Source organism: Martes martes (assembly GCF_963455335.1).
Source record: "Martes martes genome assembly, chromosome: 8".
NCBI classification, from domain to species: Eukaryota; Metazoa; Chordata; class Mammalia; order Carnivora; family Mustelidae; genus Martes; species Martes martes.
The window spans coordinates 20,117,222-20,134,048 of record NC_137895.1 but is presented as its reverse complement, the minus strand read 5'-3'; the positions used below and the strand labels follow the sequence as shown (position 1 = coordinate 20,134,048).

Below are 16,827 nucleotides of genomic sequence, written 5' to 3'. Positions count from 1 at the left end.
GAGAAGGAAGGCCAAATCAAGTCCCTGTTGATCCATCTTGAACAGACATGGAAAAACTATGAGAAAGGAGGAGGCTGAGATAGTCCTCTGACTAATACAAGGCTAAGAATGGCTCATGTTCCCAACAGCCAGAGCAGAAACCCCAAAAAACCCAAGGCACCAGGAAGAATCCTAGGTAGGGGAGTGCCTCAATAGTGGAACCAGATTAGCTCTGGAATAAAGGCTGCCCTGGCAACACCTAGCAAAGCTTACAAAGATCATGCTTTTCCCAAGTAAATTAATTACATCAGAGAACAAAACTCAAAAGCTTTCAAATGATTTAAATGAAAACAAAATTCAGTGTCTCTGACATCCAGTCACGTTTTCCCAGGCATACCAAGAAGGATGAAAGTTTTACTCATAATAAGGAGAAAAATCAATCAATAAAAGAAGCAGACCCAGCCGTGGCTCAGATGGTAGAATTAGCCAAAAACTTAAAACAGCTGTTAGGAATACACTCCATATATTCGCAAAAGTAGAGGAAAATATGAGCATGTTGAGGAGAGACGTGAAGAAGTGAAGATTTTAAAATAAAATGAGGGGATGTAATAGGAAGTGACCAAACTGGGAGTGAATGGGTGCTCCTTTTATTAGGATGGCCAGTGTCCTGTCTGAGGAGGTAGTATTTGAATTCCTCTATCTATCCAGCTGTGGGAAGTACATTTTTAGGCAGAGAAGATGACTAGTAGTGCAAAGTCCTTGAGGTAGAACAGTTTTGACACATCTAAGAACAGACAGAAGGGCAAGTTGGATAGAGCACAAGGAGGGAGAAGAATCATGTAAGATTAAGTTGAGAGGTCGGTAGGGCCTCATCGGCTCTGAGATGGATTTATTTCAAAGTGTACTGGGAAAACTGGAGAAGTTTGAAGCCAGGGAGTAATAAGGTCTGTTTGATGTTTTTAAAATTTCACTCTGACTACTTTGTGAAAAAGAGGCTTGTGGGGGGCCAACACTGGAAGCTGAAAAGAGGTCTTGGAAAATTCTTTTTCTGTGTTATATGAGAGCTTCGTGGTATTAGGGAGAATTCTGTGAGAAATTTTCATTTATGCCTTATAGTTAGTGATAGTAACTTACTATAATATATATATATTATAATATATATAATTATAATATACCTGGGTATATTAAATCATAAAAGGTTAGCGATTTTATAAACCCTGTATACTTTCTCTGACTTTTTGGTTAACTTAGAAGAAGTTACTCAGTAATGCAGCCTTACTTCTGAGTCAACAATCAGTGACTCAAAAGATCATTTATGCAATTTTATAGATCATTAGTTAGTGAGGTGCTAAGCTTTTTGACAGTTCGGAGCTTTTTAAAAAAATTCTTGGACAAGTTCAAAGAATTCCTTGAGATACTGTAATGAAATACTGGATAGTAATACTGCTTAAGTAAGTTAAACTTCTACATGTGCATATTTGAGCTAAGTTATACGTTTACTTTTTTGGTATCTTTTAATTCCTCCAAGACATTGACTGACACTGAAGAGTATATCATGAGGGTTGTTTTAGTTTGATTTTATTATTTTGGAACATTGAAACAGTGGATTAACTTTTAAATATACATGAAATTCAGTCATGTAGACTGTTCGTCTAGGAACTAAAGTCCACAATTTTCTTCATGATGTTGTGGCCATAAAACTTGATAGTCATTATTTAGAGTATTGTGTTGTCTTCATAAATTTCAGGGTGGTTTTTAGATTTTGATGTAGGTCACTAAGGTCACATGTAAAAATAAGTTGGCCACTTATATATCCAGAGACCACAGTATATTAATCAAATGGAAAAACAATTAGTGGTTGCGCCTTACCCCATTTGTTTGATTTTTACAACATTCCTTTAAGATCCACTAGAAATTCTGCCTCTTCATGAAGCTTTTCCCTTTTCAAATTTATAATCCCCCCCATTGGATATCTTTGGCATTTTCAGTCTGGCACACTATTTAATATATTTTCCGTCAGTGATATTTTTTTTAATTTTTAAATTTTTTTATAAACATATAATGTATTATTAGCCCCAGGGGTACAGGTCTGTGAATCGCCAGGTTTACACACTTCTCAGCACTCACCATAGCACATACTCTCCCCAATGTCCCCACCACCCTCTCCCTACCCTCCTCCCCCAGGCCACCCTCAGTTTGTTTTGTGACATTAAGAGTCTCTTATGGTTTGTCTCCCTCCCGATCCCATCTTGTCTCATTTATTCTTTTCCTACTCCCCAATTCCCCCATGCCTTCAGTGATATTTTTAAGCTGAGGTCAGACCTTTGGCTATCATGCCATTGGACTTACTGGTGGTGGCTCAATAACTTATTCTGCTCTGAGCCTGAGCAAACTGGCCACATATTTGTGATTTTGTAACCGGTAGGGGAGGAGATGCCAGTAGAAGTAGCAGAGTCTGTTATGAAAGAGGTTTGCTGTTAACTCAGGCATCCACCCACTCCAGCCTCTGTGCCTCCAAACAGAAAAATTTTGATTTTTTTTCAAATTGCATTTTTCTTTGAACTATATATTTTGAGATCTTCCCATACCTTGATTCAGTCGCCTCATTCTCTTATACTGTATGAAGTATTCCACTATATAGAGAGACCATAAATTCTTTTAACTAGTCTCCTAGACTAATGTTAACAAGAATGATTGAAAACTCCTAGTTTTAGAAAAAGTGAAAAATAATAATACAAGTTATGAAAATGAAAAAGAAAGTCACTTCATTTGAAATAAAGGTTTATTGCCGGGGAGAGAGAGGGTAGGGAGAGGGTGGTGGCGTTATGGACATTGGGGAGGGTATGTGCTATGGTGAGTGCTGTGAAGTGTGTAAACCTGGCGATTCACAGACCTGTACCCCTGGGGCTAATAATACATTATATGTTTATAAAAAATTTTTAAAAATTAAAAAAAAAGAAATAAAGGTTTAATTTTCCCCCTAATCTAAGGCATTGTGATGGCAAAAAAAAAAAAGGAAAAAGAAAAAGAAAGCTTTATTTTATTTAGAATGTTCTGTTCATAGGAAGAAATAAGGATTTTATTTGAGACAATTACTTAGCTAAAGAAATACAACAATGTAGGACACCAAACAGCTGTTCCACTTGTGATTTTTTCCCCTGCAAAGGACACTTTAATGACTTTAATGTGACTTTACTGGGCAGTGATAATGGAGCACATCTCACCATTTGATTTTTTAAGTCTCTGCTTTCCTCTCTTGTTCAATGAGAAAACCAGTATGATATGATGAGTTGAATTTCCATGTAGATTAGAGCCACAGTCAATAGACTTAACAGGATGTCCAGCTTGATTCTTAGCCATCTGAGCAACAGTGACTTCTTGAGGAATCAAGGATAAAAATGAAACACGTTTTTTTAAGAGAAGATCTTGTTTTACAGATACAGCTCAGGTTTATTAACCCACTGAAAAATTTAAGACGTCTTGGAATCAAAATGGTAACTGACATCTTTCTGGATTGGGAGTCTTACCAATTCAGAACAGAAGAAATTGATGCTGTATTTCATGGTGCAGTTTGGCCCCAGGTAAACTTCATTACTACCCTCTTCCCAGATACCTCCTCTGCTTCTTCCTTTGGCATGACTTTAACCAGCATAGTCTATACCCAGACATGAATGCCTATCCTGGTCTTTTCTTTTACATCGAGTCTTCCTTTGTTTCTGAACATTTTAGAACACTTTGCTTTGCCTCTACTATCACTTAAAGCTCAAGAGCTGGTTTCTGTAATACCACGACATTTATACTTAAGGTTAATTTGAATATGGTTGTGTCTCTTAAGCAAATGGAATATAACTGTTACAGCACCTCAGTGATGTGTCTCTGGATTTTTGACAAGCATAAGAGAAAATACACAGATATCCTTGTTACCTTGTTTGTAACCATTTTGTGATGACACCTGTTGTTTAACTATAGCTAAAAAGACTATGGAGGAGACTTGATTTTAGGAATTCTAGCTGCTTGAGCTCTGTCATTTCTAACCAGTTGAAACCTAAAGTACCTCATTCCTTCTAAGGGTCTAGCACTTCTTGCTCCATCTTTGCCACTTTTCCCCTGTAACCATTATTTTGGATTCCTTTATTTTTTCTTCAGTCTGTCCTTTAAATGTTAATCTCTGTCCCTTGGCTGTTTATCCTCTGGTGCGATTTCTGTACTTGCTCTGCTTTTTAGTTGTTTTTTTCCGACAATTCTGTATGTGTTTTTATTTTGTATTCTGTTTTTATTTTGTGTCCTAGATCAGAAGGCTTGGATCTGAGAGTCAGTATTCTCCTACTCCTCTGCTGAAACTAATTAGTGTCTGGAGCAGAAATGCAAGGTATGACCATTTTTCTCCCACCTTTAAAAAGGACAGTGTTTTAGACCATTCTAGTCAAAATGAGTCAAGGTTACTAATAATATGATTTATGGTGAAATACTATAGGTGCAGTTAAAGAGAATAAGGTAGCCAAATTTCAGAATACACAGGTTTAAAAAAAACACAAGCTGCAGAACAGTGTAACCCAAGAAAAATACCTGTGCATGTGTATAAATATAAAATGAAGTAGAAAATGCCTAGAAGGATATGTGAGAAACTGGTAATGTTACTATAGCATGTGGAGGTTTGGGTACCCCAGAACAGGGAAGAGGTAATTTTTATGATATATCTTTAGAGTGTTCATTTATTATTTTTGAAAAAGGGAAAAATAGGGGGCACCTGGGTGTCTCAGTGGGTTAAGCCTCTGCCTTCGGCTCAGGTCATGATCTCAGGGTCCTGGGACTGAGTCCCATATTGGGCTCTCTGCTCAGCAGGGAGTCTGCTTCCCTCTCTCTCTCTCTGTCTACTTGTGTTCTCTCTCTGTCAAATATAAAAATAAAATCTTAAAAAAAAAAGGTAAAATAACATTCTGCAATGTAAGTTAAACTTACACATATTTTAGTAAAACACGCATTTTTGCTAGTTTTACAGTTTCATTTATACTTAAAAATCAGAAGTACTGTTATTGTTAGGTACGTACTTCCAACTTTTCCTCAGTTTGTTAATACTAAGTATGTTAAAAGCGCTTGAGCTCTTTTTCCAATGATAATAAAGTGGTAAAACTATCTGAATTTTTTTGGTTTTACCTTCCTGCTGATTGCTAGAGGACTACATCCCTGAAGTAGAACAGTTGCTGGTTTGCCACTGGCTGGAAAGCCTTTGTGCACTCTATCCTTGTTGGTGTGTTTCCTCTGGGTAGGATGCTCCTGTCATTTGTTTGTGTCTTTCATCTTTCATACTTGGGGATGGATTCACTACCTCTCCCAAAAATGATGCTGATCTCTGAATGTTGCATATCCTGATATGGTTAATGTTTCTTCGGTCTGTACTCCTGATTCCCATGTTGTACAGCATTGGTTTTTATGTGAGTGTATAAACATTCACATTCTAGAAAGTTTATAGTTGAAAAATAGCCTGTCTTCAGTACATTTCTTTTCGAAAAGGCTCATACCATGTTCAGGTCTCAGCTTTACAACTTACTACCTCAGTGGCTTTAGACATGTCTCAGTTTTTTTGTGTGTAACGTGGGGACAAGGTTACCAAATTATAGAGATGTTATTTGGATTAAATGAGACATATACATAAAGTGCCTAAATAACAGTCTTTGTGAGGTGCCTGGAATTATTCATCAAATTTTAGATTTTAAAGTAATTTCCCTTTTGATGTTGGTACACATACATATTTAAACTCAATATGGAAATTCTTATTGAACTTGTTTTCAGAAAAAAAAATATTGAGAAATAAGATGACAACTTCAATGTTTTTCCTTGCAGATATTTCCCTTTCCTGGCTAAACAGAAACCTGGGTACCCAGAGTGTGATATCCTGACCAACGTTTTTGCAATTCTCTCAGCAAAGAATCTCTCAGAAGCCACAGCCTCTATTGTGATGGATATAGCCGATGACCTTCTTAACCTTCCAGATTTTGAACCCACTGAAACACTTTTGAGCTTGCCAGTAACTGGATGTGTGTACATGGAAGGTGCAGATGGTATGTGTGCTGTACAAAGTAAACGATTCTTAGATTTCTGAAGTAGCATTTGTGCCCTCAGAATGGAAAATGTCAACACAATTTGTTTCTTTTAATTACTTTTATTATTAAAAGAGTTTCTTTTCTCTAGGAATTAATACCAATTTATGTAAACTGAATTTTCTGTGTAGTGGTAGAAATTCAGATTATTTATGCTCCAGAAAGCTCAACTATCCATCAGGAAATTTAATGACTTCCACTGTCATGTCTCTGAATTCTTCTTGTCAAATTATCCTAACAGTTCTTTTACTAATACCAAAAATGGCTTACATAAAGCCTCAGGGTCTCATATATAAATTTATAATTTAGCTAATAATACTGCTATTATGACTAAGAAAAAAGTTATTTAATCTTTACAGTTAAAATTTATTATATTTTTATGAAAATTGAGTGCTCTCCTTGTCTATCATTATGAAGATAGGATACAATTATTTTTTAATAGTTCATTAAAATCAAAACATTTATTACTTTTTTTTTCAGAGTCTATCACGATGGGAGGACGATTAATTCTACCTCATGTACCTGCAATTCTCCAGTATCTTAGCAAAACCACAATAAGTGCAGAAAAGGTGAAAAAGAAGAAGAACAGGGCACAAGTCAGTAAGGAACTTGGCATTCTGTCAAAGTAAGTGATATATTGGTCCTTAAAAGATAACATTACTATCCGTGGTTTTAATTTTTGCTAATTTTTACCCAGTTTTTCAATTATTTTAATGTGGTAATAAGCTGAAAAGGTTTTAAGTATTTTTAAATGCCCTCCATTTTTTTTTTTAAAGATTTTATTTATTTATTTGTCAGAGAGAGAGAGAGAGAGAGAGAGAGAGTGAGCACAGGCAGACAGAGTGGCAGAGGATGAAGCAGGCTCCCTGCGGAGCAAGGAGCCCGATGTGGAACTCGATCCCAGGACGCCGGGATCATGACCTGAGCTGAAGGCAGCCGCCCAACCAACTGAGCCACCCAGGCGTCCCAAATGCCCTCCATTTTTAAGATAACATAGAATTCTTTTTCTCTGCCGGTATATTCATTAGAAAACTTCTATGGCATCTATCTTCATTTTATTATGAGAGAATAATCTTCAAAATTCTAAAGTAGGGGGCGCCTGGGTGGCTCAGTGGGTTAAAGCCTCTGCCTTCAGCTCAGGTCATGTCTCGGGGTCCTGGGATCAAGCCCCACATCGGGCTCTCTGCTCAGCAGGGAGCCTGCTTCCCCCTCTCTCTCTGTCTGCCTCTCTGCCTACTTGTGATCTCTCTCCCTGTCAACTAAATAAATAAAATCTTTGAAAAAAAAAATTCTAAAGTAGGCTAATAGATTTGTATATTTTGTTCAGTTAGAATTTTGAGTTACATGAGATCGCATAGTTTTCATACTTTTTTTTTAGTTTAATTGATAAAAATAATTCATTTAAAAGAGCATGTTGTGGTTGTTCTGTTTATTTGTTTTTTAAGGGTCAAGATCTTGCAAGGATTTTTGAAGATTCTTTTTGACAATAGACCTAGTAATATAAAATTGTGTCTTCTGTAGCAGGGTTGTTAAACCAGAGTACAAAAAATGTTTCCATTTTAAACTCTGAATTGTTACAGGACTTAACTGTTCAAAGTTTATTTTTTCTGTTACCTCAACAACAACAAAATGATGTATTAGAATCTTTCAGGAATTGCTTTGAAATGTTTTATTCGTACTATTGTATTTCTAAGTTATACAGAATGGGAAACCATACAAAATACACTCATTTAATTTTATCACAGGCTGTGTGGTAGTGAAAAGAAGGTGAGAGATTAGGCACCATAAAGACTGGGTTTGAAAGACCTGCTCTGCCACTTCTTAGATGTGTGACATCAGCTTCTCTGAGTCTCAGTTTTCTTTGGGCAAAATGGGGCTAAAAATCATTTCTCTATGGAAGGCTATCATGGGAGTTAAATTGAAATACCGCATGTAAAGCCTTAAACAAGTCTTGGCACTTAAAAATGTTATTTTCTTTGTGAAGTGAGAAATTACTAATTGCCAAAAAATAATAATACCAAAAATAATTTTAAAAAAGAAATTGCTAATTGTCAGATTATAGCATCGGAGTTTACTCTAACTCACCTATAAAATCAGATGTTGCTAGAGAAATAGATTAGTAGCCATGAGCCTGAAGTTGGAGAGAAAAGTGGACGCTGCATGTAAGTCAGTTAAACTTTTCCTACATGAACACATAAAAGCCACCTGTGTCTGTCACATGTTTTCTACAAAACGTTTAACTTCTTAGAGAAATACTCTTAACTTGTGTATCTTACATATCAGTTTTTCACCTTCTCTAGGATCAGCAAGTTCATGAGAGACAAAGAACAAAGTTCTCTGCTCATCACACTTCTTCTTCCTTTCCTCCACCGTGGCAATATTCCTCAGGTAAAAATTCACAGGACATTGGCTTTGTCGTTAAAGTGGTATTTTATTATTAAGGTTCATCCATGAGCGATAATTTCCATTGGTTAGATTCTGTGATGTATTTGCAAAAAGATTTTATACAGAAATATAAAATTAAAAATAGAGGAGACACATTGGGAAGGAGGTAGGAATGGGGGGAACAAGAGGGTGGAAGCACCATCATCAATCCTTCATTTTCCTTTCTTTAACTTCTAATCCATTTCGAGATTTTTTTCCTCTCACTTTGATCAGTAACAAATCTGGAACCCAAGAAGCACATCGTATAATCTTAAGTATGCATCACAGTTGCAGAACTGCTAATGAAAAGTCAGACTATATTAATATTACATGCAGCTAGGAGTTTCTAAAATAATTTTCCAACTTTTAGTTTAATCTCAAGTCAAATCAAATGGCTCAAACTCAGTGAGGCTTTAGTAGCTACACTGAACATCTCTTATACACAGTAATTCAGTATAGAAGACCACAGATCTGTAGAGAACCAGAAGTGAGTATTTTTCTTCAGCAACCTCATTTTTCTTGGCCCTTTTTGGACTGGACATAGGAGAAATTATGTTCCAAAACCATGTGTATTTTCTAGTAGAATTAAAGGAAGTAACTGTTAATGGACATTATTGTGGATTTTAGGTGAAGTTAAAATGCTAAGAACTTTCAAAGGCCTATGAAATAACTTTTCTGATTACTTCTTGTGCTTATTGAAAGTTATTTTCTGTGCTATAATATTAAAGCCAAGTTGACCAGTTTTCTGAATTACTGAAATGTGATTTCTCTTAATGTTCCTTCTTAAGGATACAGAGGTTGATATTTTGGTGACAGTACAAAACCTGTTGAAACATTGTCTGGAGCCTACAAACTTCCTCAAGCCTCTAGCAAAACTCTTCTCGGTTATTAAGAATAAGTTGTCAAGACAATTGCTTTGTACAGTTTTCCAGGTCTGTAGTATTCATTTTTACCCCAAACCACCCCTTTTTAAAAAGATCACTGTGACATGTAACACATATTGACAGCTTCCTTGGTGTCAGCATGATGTTTCATAGAAATTTGAGTGGAAAGAGGGAATTGATGGGAGGAGGACAGAAAAGTTAAGATTTGGGGCACCTGGATGGCTCTGGGTTAAGCCTCTGCCTTTGGCTCAGGTCATGATCTCAGGGTCCTGGGATCAAGACCCGCATTGGGCTCTCGGCTCAGCAGGGAGCCTACTTCCCCCTCTCTCTGCCTGCCTCTCTGCCTACTTGTGATCTCTCTCCGTCAAATAAATAAATAAAATCTTTAAAAAAAAAAAAAGAAAGAAAAGTTAAGGTTTTATTCAATAATAATATACTGTTTTCATTCCTTTTAGACTCTTTCTGATTTTGAGAGTGGATTAAAATATATTACTGATGTTGTCAAGGTAAGAAAGTCTTATATTTCTCTTTTGCTTCAAAAGTGTTGTCATTTTTGTTTATTTAGGATTTGTGTACCTTCATCTATGTTTTCAGTGTTTCACAGTGTTTCAATGTTTTCATTTCTTGTAGCTTAATGCCTTTGATCAAAGACATCTTGATGATATCAACTTTGATGTTCGCTTTGCAACATTCCAGACTATCACCTCTTATATTAAAGAGATGCAAACTGTGGATGTTAACTACTTAATTCCAGTTATGCATAATTGTTTCTATAATATGGAGGTAGGTTTTTATAGCAAAAATTTATGAATTGTTTGTCATTGTTTTGATAATACAACTACATGACCTGATTTCTTTTTTTTTATTAACATATAATGTATTATTTGCCCCGGGGGTACACGTCTGTGAATCATCAGGCTTACACGCTTCACAGGACTCACCATAGCACATACACTCCCCAGTGTCCATAACCCAACCACCCTATCCCTACCCCCACGGCCCAGCAACCCTCAGTTTGTTTCATGATATTAAGCGTCTCTTATGGCTTGTCTCCCTCCTGATCCCATCTTGTTTCATTTTTCTCCCCCTATACCCCATGGTCCCCCGTTCTGCTTCTCAAATTCTTCATATCAGAGAGATCATATGGTAATTGCATGACCCGATTTCTTGTGTTGTGAGCAAGACACAGATTTTTGGTAAAATTTCTTGTAGCCGCAGACTGTTTTGTTTGGTGAAGACCATATTGTTATTCCCATGATCTAAAAGACAAATATTTTGAATAAAATAGTATGTGGAAGCACTTTGAAAAATACAAAATTTATTTGCTAGAATAGGGGAAATTCATAGAGACAGAAAGTAAATCCGTGGTTACCAAGGGCTGCCAGGGAGGGAGAAATGGGAATGGTGAGAAAGGACTTCTGATTGGCACAGGGTTTTATTTGGGGGGGTGGGGGGGATGAAAATGTTCTGAAGTTAGATAGTGGTGATGGCTGTACAACCTTGTGAATATCCAAAAAACATTGAATTGTACACTTTAAAAGGGTGAATTGTATAGTATTTCAATTATATCTCAGTGTTTTGAAGTTTTGTCACTGTATTATTTGACAGTTTATCCTCTTTTATTGATTCAGAAATATAAAGGGTTCATACTATTTTAAGTACCATGTTGCTGGACTGAATTAAAACCCAAAACTGGGGAAAATGAAACCTTTGATTTATAGTTAACCATGTAATGTCATCAGTAATCTCTTTGTGGCATTTTATAACTATTCATCTGATATTAATGATTATGTAATGTATGAAAAAGTAATCTCCCCATTTGGGGCTAATTCTTCATATTTCATATCAGTTCTAGCACAAAGAATTCCAAATCACTGCCTACTTGGCTGAGTTGGCAATACTTTCTCCACATTCACTACCTACATTGCTCAAACTGGGAATTGGAGCACAACTAACCAAAATTATACCAGCCAACTCTGTCGTTTTCAGTTATCACATGATACTAAATATTGAAAACGAGCATTAGTGAATTTTTTATTCTGTTTGCTTTGAGAAATAAAACTAATCAAAAAGTCTATTGCATCATATTTTCCAAATCAGAGTGTGACTTCTCAGTAAGCATGATTTTTCAGTTATTTACTACAGGACTACCTCATTTTATCATGCTTTGCGGATACTGTGTTTTTTGGTTTTGGCATTTTTTTTTTTACAAATTGAAGGCTTGTGACAACCCTGCTTTGAACAAGTCCTATCAGCACCATTTTCCAACAGCATTTGTTTATTTTATATCTCTGTGTCATATCTTGGTGATTCTCACAGTATTTCATTTTTTCATTATGATTATATTTATCATGATGATCTGCGATCAGTGATTATGATGCACTGAAATAACAGATCATGGTAAGTATTTTTTAATTAAGGCATGCACCTTGTTTTTTTAGACATAATGCTATTACACACTTAATAAATTATAGTATAGTGTAAACATAACTTTTATATGCACTGGGAACCCAAAAAATTCATTTGCTCATTTCACTCACTTTATTATGATTTTCACTTTGCTCTGGTGGTCTGGAACCAAAGTCACAGTATCTCTGAGGTATGCGTGCATATTCCTCACAGCCCTACATTTAGTTCTTCCTTAGATATGATGTACTTGGGGAACATTTCTTAGGAGGGATCTTTACATAGAGGAGTATCAACATTTTGTAAACTGTTCATTGGGAAATAATATTCCATATTATAGTTATTACACACAATAATTTTGTTTTGTTTTGTTTTTTTCCTGTTTCAAGTTAGGAGACATGTCTTTAAGTGATAATGCCAGCATGTGCCTGATGAGTATCATCAAAAAGCTAGCTGCCCTGAATGTCACAGAGAAAGAATATAGGGAAATCATTCATCGTTCACTCCTGGAGAAATTGAGGAAAGGATTGAAGAGCCAGACAGAGGTATTGGGGTTTGCAATTATATCTTTGTCTTTTATGTACTACCGTTACGGATTTTGTTTTTGCTTTTATTTTTCCCTACTTAAGTTGTTGTTAAAAACAGCTTATTACATTTAATTAAAATACTTAATTGCATAAGTACAAAACTCTTAAAAGGAGAGTGGGACTATAAAGGAGAGTGATCACTTCTGATCTTACAGTTTGTGTTTACAGTGGGAATGTTTTACATTAAAAGAAAATTGTATACATTATAGTGGTTTTTTTCTGTGTTTCTTTTTATTATCTAGAAAGCAAATTCTTTTATTTTTAATTTTTTAATTTCTTTTTTTAATTTAATTTAATTTTTTTCCAGTTCCAAAAATTCATTGTTTATGCACCATACCCCAGTGCTCCATTCAATATGTGCCCTCCTTAATACCCACCAAATTCTTTAAAAAAAAAATTTGTTTTTCTCAATTTGGCATTTGCAGAATATACAACAGGATTATACCACAGTGCTTTCCTGCTTAATTCAAACCTTTCCAGATCAACCAGAATTTAAAGACTTGGTACAGCTCACTGATTGCCATGATCCAGAAATGGACTTCTTTGAGAATATGAAGCACATTCAGGTAGAAGACACTTCCGTGTTGAGTTCTTTTTTCCTGCCTATAAAATAAGCATCTCAGGGGCGCCTGGGTGGCTCAGTGGGTTAAAGCCTCTGCCTTCGGCTCGGGTCATGATCTCAGGGTCCTGGGATCGAGCCCCATATCGGACTCTCCGCTCAGCAGGGAGCCTGCTTCCTCCTCTCTCTCTGCCTGCCTCTCCTCCTACTTGTAATCTCTGTCAAATAAATAAATAAAATATTTTTAAAAAAATAAGCATTTCAAACTGTTCTCTCTGATTAAAAAAGATATATTTTGCTTTTCCAAAAAGTTTTGAGCCTCTCATTCCTTGGTCTTCCTGATTTTCAGTCAGATTAGCACAGGAAGTGATCAATTTTCCTAGGGTCTGTTTTCTTTCATGGTATCATAAGCCACAATAATAGGGTCACATTTCTCTGCCATTTCCTAAGAAGTATATAAATGCTTTAGGATCCTTTGTTAAACAGATGCTATGGATTATATCTCTGGAAGGAAATCAAGGCACAGGTGTTTGTTCATGTAACACATGGACTGTATTTCACTCCTTTAATCTTTTCATGGAAAAGTATCATGATACTGAAATGGACCTGGTTGTAGGTGAGTGTATTCAGTAACTAATTCTTATTTTATCTAACTCATAGATCCACAGACGAGCAAGAGCCTTGAAGAAACTGGCAAAACAACTAATGGAAGGCAAAATTGTCCTGTCTTCTAAATCTCTTCAGAATTACATCATGCCTTATGCCATGACTCCAATTTTTGATGAGAAAATGCTCAAGGTAGGACATTAGGTCAGGGAAACCATTAAACATCTACCTATACCATGACGCAGTTTTCCAAAGTGCATATGGTGTTGGTGACATTCATACTGATGTCAACACAGAGACTTAAAATAGTTCTGAAGCCCTGAGAATGGTACTTGGCACATAGTAAATGCTCTATAAATGGTTTTAATCTTTTTTTTTATCTTTATTTTAATAGTTTTATTATTATTTATTTAATTAGTTTTAATCTTTATTTTCACTATTATTAGCCCAAAGAGGCCAACCACGAAATAGTTCCCCTCTTAGAAATAAATGATCAGGGATGCCTGGGTGGCTCAGTCGGTTAAGCGGCTGCCTTCGGCTCAGGTCATGATCCTGGGATCGAGTCCCACATCAGGCTCCTTGCTTGGCGGGGAGCCTGCTTTACCCTCTGCCTCTGCTTGCCACTCTGTCTGCCTATGCGCTCGCTCTCTCTCTCTCTCTCTGACAAATAAATAAAAAATCTTTAAAAAAAAAAAAAAATGATCACATTACTAACATAGCATACTTTTATTTTTGTATTATAGGACTTAATTCTGATAATTAATTAGCAAAATCATTGTTTTCCCACATGGCTCATAAGAAAGGAAGTTAAACAATAGCTACCTTTTCTTTAGCATTATACCAGATACAGGAACTATTCTAAGTACTTAACATAATCTTATTTCGTCCTCATCATAACTTAACCCTATAGGTGCTGTTGTCACTATTTTATAGGAAAGTAAACTGGGAATAAGTGAGGTATTTAACTTTCTCAAAGTTAAATTATTATTATTATTATACTACATTATTATACTATATAGTGCCAAAAACAGTGTCGTGCACATTCTAAGGCCTTAATATTTGTTGTTTAGATTGATGAAAGACAGCACCCAAAAATCCGAGTCTAATTGAGGTGATACCAGGAGTTGTGACTTGAATTTATACTGTGTTGATCACATGGTGTTGTGCAAAGTTAGGTTTCCCCTGTTGTTTCAATAATTTTACCTAAGTAGGGGGGCACCTGGGTGGTTCAGTGGGTTAAGCCTCTGCCTTCGGCTCAGGCCATGATCTCAGGTTCTTGGGATCGAGCCCTGCATTGGGCTCTCTGCTCAGCAGGGAGCCTGCTTCCCTCTCTTTCTCTCTCTCTCTCTCTGCCTGCCTCTCTGCCTACTGGTGATCTCTCTGTCAAATAAATAATAAATAAAATCTTTAAAAAAAATAATAAGTAAATTTTAAAAATTAAAAAAAAATTACCTAAGTAATTGAAAGAATACTCCCCAAAATTCCAGTTTAAAGAGTTAGTAAGCGCAGCCAACTTATACTTTGATGGCAGTAAAATAGGAAAGAGGTGTAGATGGAAAAAATAAGTTATATTTTGTTTTGGTTGATGTTAACATGGTATACCCTTTTCATGTTTTATTTTTAACATATTTATGACTTTATATTTACTGTTGGTTTCTGGTAGATAGCGTATAACTGAGTCTTGGTGGTTTTGTCAAATCTGACAACCTCTGCCTTTTAATTGGTTTTAGGCCATTTACATTTAATATCAGTATTAATATGGTTACGTTTAAATTGTTGTTTTTACTTATTTTCCATTTGTCCCTCTTTATTCTTTCCTTGTATGGGATTAATTGGATTTTTTAAATGATTTTATTTTATCTCTGTTGACTTACTAGTTATCATGGAGCTATTTTTGTATAGGTTTTGGCTTTACATCAGTTTTAAACCACACCATACATCGTTATTTTTGGTTTAAACAGTCAATTATTGGGGTGCCTGGGTGGCTCAGTCACTTAAGTGTCTGCCCTCAGCTAAGGTGATGATCCTGGGATTGAGTCCTACATCTCCCTCCTTGCTCAGCGGGGAGCCTGCTTCTCCCTCTGCCCCTCTCCCTGCTCTGCTTTCTCTCTTTCTCTCTCTCAAATAAAGAAAATCTTTTTAAAAAAATAGCCAATTATCTTTTAAAAAGATCTTTCAAAATAAGGAAAGATCTTTTATATTTACTTACATATTTGTGATTTCTGGGCACTTCCAATTGCTTACAATTTTCCAGTCATTCCTTTGGGTAGATCCAGACATATTCCTGTTTCATTTTACTCCTGACAGGAAGACCTCCTTCAGATTTTTTTTGTGGCACAGGTCTACTAATGATGAGGTCTTTCAGTTCATATTTGTCTTTTCTTATTTTTGCTTTTATAGATAATGTTTCTAGGTATGGAATTCTAGATTGGCAGTTATTTTTTTTTCTTTCTGTTATTTAAAGATAATTGCTCTACTGTCTTCTGGTTTATATCATTTCCAACAAGAAGTCATTCCTATCTTTATTCCTCTGAGTGTAATGTTTTTTGTTTTTTGTTTTTTTTTTCAAGCTGCCTTGGAATTTTTCTCTTTATCACTCGTTTTAAGCCATTTGAATCCAGTGTGCCTTAGTGTAGTTTTCTTCATGTTTCTTGTGCTTCGTTGAGCTTCTTGGAGCTATTGAGTTGTAGTGTTCTTCAAATTTGTAAATTTTTGGCCATTATTTTTTCAAGAATACTTTGGGTCCCTTTCTTACTTTTGGAGACCCCACTGTATATTAGGCCACTCAAAGTTATTCCAAACACACTGAGGCTCTTTTCCTTTTTTTTCTTTCTTTTTTTTTTCCATTACTTTTTTTTTTTCTGGGTTTCATTTTGTTTTATTTTTGTATCACTGTGTCTTCAGGTTCTCTAGTCTTTTCTTCTTCCAAGTCTAATCTGCTTTTAATCCCATCTAGTGTGTTTTCCCTCCCAGAACTGTCTTTTCCATTTCTAGACATTCAGTTTGGGCCTTTTTTATACCTTACCTCTTTCTCTTTAACATGTTCTTGCTTTCCTCTCCCTTCTTGATCTTATGGAATGTAATTTTATCATATGTCTTACTGCCTTTGTCTACTATTTGTCTATCATATGTTTCATTTTGGGGTCTATTTCAACTGGTTGATTTTCTTGTGAGGTATTTTTCTGCTTCTTGGTATGCCTGTGCAGCTTGCCTCTCTGTGTAACTCTCTTCTCTGGTGCTCTGCCCTGTGGACTCTAGCTGCCACAGCCTCAACTCTGTCTCCT

The 16,827-nt window shown here is 35.9% G+C and overlaps 1 protein-coding gene across 1 annotated transcript in view; it reads left to right on the top strand.

Annotated features, from left to right (window-relative positions):
* The window catches only part of UTP20 (UTP20 small subunit processome component), a 95,433-nt gene that overhangs the window by 50,940 nt on the left and 27,666 nt on the right, over positions 1 to 16,827 (top strand). Inside the window, exons 28-38 of the mRNA XM_080810322.1 lie at positions 3,417 to 3,560; positions 4,269 to 4,348; positions 5,821 to 6,038; positions 6,558 to 6,702; positions 8,378 to 8,465; positions 9,290 to 9,433; positions 9,841 to 9,891; positions 10,016 to 10,168; positions 12,181 to 12,336; positions 12,804 to 12,944; positions 13,598 to 13,735. Coding sequence (XP_080666448.1) covers positions 3,417 to 3,560; positions 4,269 to 4,348; positions 5,821 to 6,038; positions 6,558 to 6,702; positions 8,378 to 8,465; positions 9,290 to 9,433; positions 9,841 to 9,891; positions 10,016 to 10,168; positions 12,181 to 12,336; positions 12,804 to 12,944; positions 13,598 to 13,735 — 1,458 coding nt within the window. The remainder of the gene's footprint in view (positions 1 to 3,416; positions 3,561 to 4,268; positions 4,349 to 5,820; positions 6,039 to 6,557; positions 6,703 to 8,377; positions 8,466 to 9,289; positions 9,434 to 9,840; positions 9,892 to 10,015; positions 10,169 to 12,180; positions 12,337 to 12,803; positions 12,945 to 13,597; positions 13,736 to 16,827) is intronic.